Genomic DNA, 4,520 nt, shown 5'->3' with positions numbered 1-4,520 from the left:
ACAACCTGATACACACAGGAAGAGGATGTTAAAGTAAAAGTGACAGAGTACTACATCTAATTAACTGTCCATCTTCAGCACAAACTAATGACCTTGCGTTCAAGCAAGCCTTGTATAATATAGTGGGATGCTACTAACACAAATCGAGAACAAGCCTTTCTACAACACCAATCACAAAATGACATGTTTACATCAACAGAACTAGGCTTACAAATAAAGCCACTGTATTTTTGGGGAGGTGGGAGGCAGCCACCAAAATAACCCAATTGTCTTTTTCAACAGTAATTTACAAACCTTTGCAAAATATACTTTCTACTTTGTATAATAAGCTAAAACTATAAGTTTACAAAATATAATTTCATTTTCCTTATTTCCATTTGGTAAATTTGTTTTTCTCATCCCAGAATGTCCAGGTTCAAGACTGGATAGAGAGGTTACCATACATTGTCAGCTACTAGTAGATGGCTCAGGCAGGTCTCCCTGCACTTGTGTGCTAGAATCTGAGTAAACAGTGTCCATTTTAAAACAGCCACCAAAACATACAATTGGGCAAACTTCATTAGTGATAAAGGAGCCAGTGCTCTTGTCTGACAACTCAGACAAATGTAGGAACCCTGTAAAAGACGCAATCCTGTACAAACATGGTATACTTTTGTGTAAATAAAAACGTGATGTACATACCAGTATCTGCTTTTACCCAGCTATGTTTAATCACTTCTCCAGGGTTGCACTCCTCACATTAGAAACACTTATGCAACTCAATTTTTTATCTCAATAATCCTTTAAAAAAACTGGCTTATTTCCATTTACGTGCTGTTTGTTCATTTAGTCAAGTAAAAACAATCTCTTGAATGTCACTTGCAAGTGCTACTCAATTTTCTATTTTACTTCTGAATCCTTTATCCATCTATTGCATACATTTAAGGCAGTAAGAATCAGCACTTCTCTAACTTGCTTTCTGAAATGAATTATGAGTTTACACCAAGTACAGAACATCCACATAAGCATCAACCAGTTAGGGACACTAGCTGGGAAGGATTGTCTTTTGCAATTAGTAAAATTGCAGAGCTCCATATAACCTGTTTGTAAGTGAGACCATTGGCATCAAAGAAGTATATTTTCAACCTGCCCAGATCTGGATTCAGCACCATACCGGGATACATGTTAGTACAACCACACTGGTCAATGCAGCTAACATTTTTAAATGCAGTTTTAAACATTTCTATTTTTCTAAAACCTGAAGGGAATGTGGTTTTCCTGAGTATGAAACAATGTTACTTGCTTCCAGAGAATAAGTGCATAAAATGGCTGCTGCTGTACATGAATTCTGGTTGAATAAAAGAAAGGATTAGACAGTGAATTATTCACAGACATAAGTACCACAACTGATGTATACAGATGGTGTGTATGCATACTGTGCAATATATAGACATTGAGATCTGTACTTCAGGTCAGGCTGATGTCACTGCAGCATTTCCGACACATTCTAAAATCTGTCTAAGAGAATCAATTTCATACCAATGGGTTCTCCAAATACAGTATAGGGAAATGATGCAACTTGCATCTTCTTTTCCCTTTTCGAAAAACTTACACCCATCTTCAGAAGGTGTTAACTTGTGTGGGAATACAATTCTAGAGGTACCTCATCATTCAAGTAACTATTCTTTAGGTAGGAACCTATATGGTGAATGTTAACAAGGAATTCTACCATTATGGTATCACAGCTAAACATCTTTGCCCAATAAACACGTATGCTCTTCCAGCAGGAGTGTATAATGGCCAGGATCAGGCACCTCTGTTGATTTCCCCCTTCTCTTTCCAAAAGTGCCAACATCAAATGCAATACCCTTACGTCCAAACTGGCTGAGATCAACTGACTCAGCAGAGACCAGGTTTTGAACACAAAACCTAGATTCTATGATCGAACTATTCCCTGCACAAATTCCCAAATCAGGAGCTCTACCTTGTAATTTTCAAATTAAAAACCTTGAAAATAAAAGAAAGGCTCAACACAGCAGGTGTGATATATGATCAGATTCAATGACAATCTAAATTATTTATACGTTAAGAAATTCTAGTTCTTTGCATCTACATCACAAGATTTTAAATGAATTAATGTGAATGGTGCCAGTGAGCGACTCCAGTTGCAACAGTCATCACTGCAGAGGTCTGGAACATGAATTGATTCAAAAAAAGGTCAAGAAATAAATATGTGCTTACACAGTTTTGTGAAAAGACCACTGAAGACTGCCCTCACTCCCAAAGGGCATGTGCGAACACAGTTGAGTGGTGGTCACTGTAACTTCCTGATTACATGCCATTCGTCAAATTTTAATCTACAAGTCTTCAGTTGTGCAGGTCATGATCATGACTAATTCATCAGATCCTTGTCAATCACTTCTAGTGACCAACAAGTCCTGAACACTTGCAGACCAAGCAGTGAATATTTTTTGAGGGCAGCAGGAAGTAGGACGTCAACAGACGAAGGACTCTAAAGTTGTTCCTGATTCTTGTAGTAGTTTAGTGCCTGCATTAGGCATATACATTGCTGGCATTTCTGCCACTGAAAACATTTAATCATCACCCTTGCCAATTGCATTTTCAGATTATTTAAAATCATTTCATAAATATTAAGAAAAGTGTAAAAAAGCTGAGAAAGGCAAAATTGGTCATTTGCCTGTAACACGGGAACTTAAGAGCAATAATGGGTGACATCACCTATTCTGAGTGTTGAATTCAAAGATCAGATGTACTTTGTTTATATTCATCTAATGTGTTCACTAGACGCTTAAAATGTTGCCCATCACTGCCCTTGTTCTCATGTTTCAGGTACAAATGAAGTGATGGAGGAAACTACCACTTTTACTTTCCATTGTTACCGCTACATTGTAAAATACAAGTGGAAATCTTTTTGCAAACTGCAATTACCACCCCATTCCTCCTCTCTTTAGATCACTGGTCCAAAAAATTCAGAAATTACTTCATTAGCATCACATTTGATAGTTGGAAGCCTAATTTTTCAAAGGAAATGCTGTGTGTGCATCAAGCCTGCTACCCTGCGTGAACCTAAACGTTGGCAACAAAAGAAAGTGGTTCACTGATCAACATCATTGCTAAATACCTCCAGCACAAGTGGTGTAAGCTGTGTGTTACAATCAGGATTAATGGTCAGAAACTGGAACTGTTTGGAATGTTCCTCGCTGAGGCTCCGGAGGTCTGTCAACTTCTGGATCATCTTCGGATACAATAACCGATTACCTGGAGGAGGATGTTTGGCTCGGATGTATGACTGTAGAGTCTCGGATAACCCATCTTGAATACACTCCACTTGAACACGGTTCTGTACTCCGGGACGATCTGAAAACATATGCATAAACAAAAGATCGTGGCAACAGTTCTCAAAATGGCAATGAACAGCCAAAAGCACAGAGAAGCTGTAGTGGCAACCACGAATCAGTAGGTTGTCAGCCTGAAGCCAATACTTAGAACTCAAGTACAGAATCTGGTCTGACACTCTGGTACCATTACCAAGGGAGTGCTGCATTGTTGGAGGTGCTGTGTTTTAGATTAGAAGTTAAACTGAGGTCCCATCTGCTATCTCATACAGACATGAAAGAAACTTCTAAAAGATTCTTCATTTTTCAAAGTTCAGTGGAGTCCCCTTGTTAGAGAGGTCCTTGTTACCACATATCAATTGACATTAAAAACAAAAGGGTTCCTGGTCATTTATCTCATTGCTGTCTGTAGAAACTTGCTAAGCACACATTGACTGTTGTGTTTCCTACATTGCAATAAGATTTACAATTTCTAAGTATTTCATTAGGTGTGAGGCATTTTGGGATGCCCTAACATTGTGAAAGGTGGATTTTTTCTTTCTTGTCCCACTCGCATAAACAATTACAGCTGGATGTGACATTAATCAAACAACTAAAAATACTGAAAGGCATCACAAGGTAAAAAACAAGAGATAGGTTTGGAGGAAATCTGCTGTCCGGTTTACTGTTGCAGAATAGCAAGCATATCACCCTCCACATGCTCAGGAACTTTAGGCCATGCCTTAATGGGAGGATCTGACTACAACATGTTACAAATGGTCAAACTGAACTAAATGCAGCCCTCCAGAAGCTGAATTCATAGTTTGGCTTTGTTTATGGTGTGATTAGATTTCAGACAGGGTGCCTAAATTAATCTGATACAGGCAACAACCGATAATTTGATATTACTGTGACTGCTCAGTATGCTACTGTGTAAACTGAGTTACTTTTAAATTTAGCAAGTTGGGCTGAACTGTGTCCTCAGGAGATATTAAGTCCAAATCAAAAGCTGAACATTGGAATGAAGCTTTTAAGAAATTGTGGAGGCATTGATTTTGATCTTCCAGAATTCTCTAGATTCTAGAACACCACTATTTTATAAAGGACAGGGAACAGAAAAAACATAACAGAAAACAGGGAACTGTGGCTGGTTGGCTCGCCGAGCTGGTTCATTGTTCTGCAGACATTTCATTACCCTGCTGGGTA

At 38.4% G+C, this 4,520-nt stretch overlaps 1 protein-coding gene across 1 annotated transcript in view; it reads right to left on the bottom strand.

Moving 5' to 3' along the window:
- Positions 1-372: 372 nt before the first annotated feature.
- Positions 373-4,520, bottom strand: part of LOC109924142 (vitamin D3 receptor-like) — a 23,954-nt gene continuing 19,806 nt past the window's right edge. Inside the window, exon 5 of the mRNA XM_048618821.1 lies at positions 373-3,357. Coding sequence (XP_048474778.1) covers positions 3,095-3,357 — 263 coding nt within the window. The 3' untranslated portion in view covers positions 373-3,094. The remainder of the gene's footprint in view (positions 3,358-4,520) is intronic.

The sequence above is a fragment of the Rhincodon typus genome, chromosome 41 (genome assembly GCF_021869965.1).
Source record: "Rhincodon typus isolate 14 chromosome 41, sRhiTyp1.1, whole genome shotgun sequence".
In the NCBI taxonomy this organism is placed as follows: Eukaryota; Metazoa; Chordata; class Chondrichthyes; order Orectolobiformes; family Rhincodontidae; genus Rhincodon; species Rhincodon typus.
The sequence above is the reverse complement of the archived record's forward strand: the minus strand, read 5'-3'. Positions and strand labels throughout refer to the sequence as shown.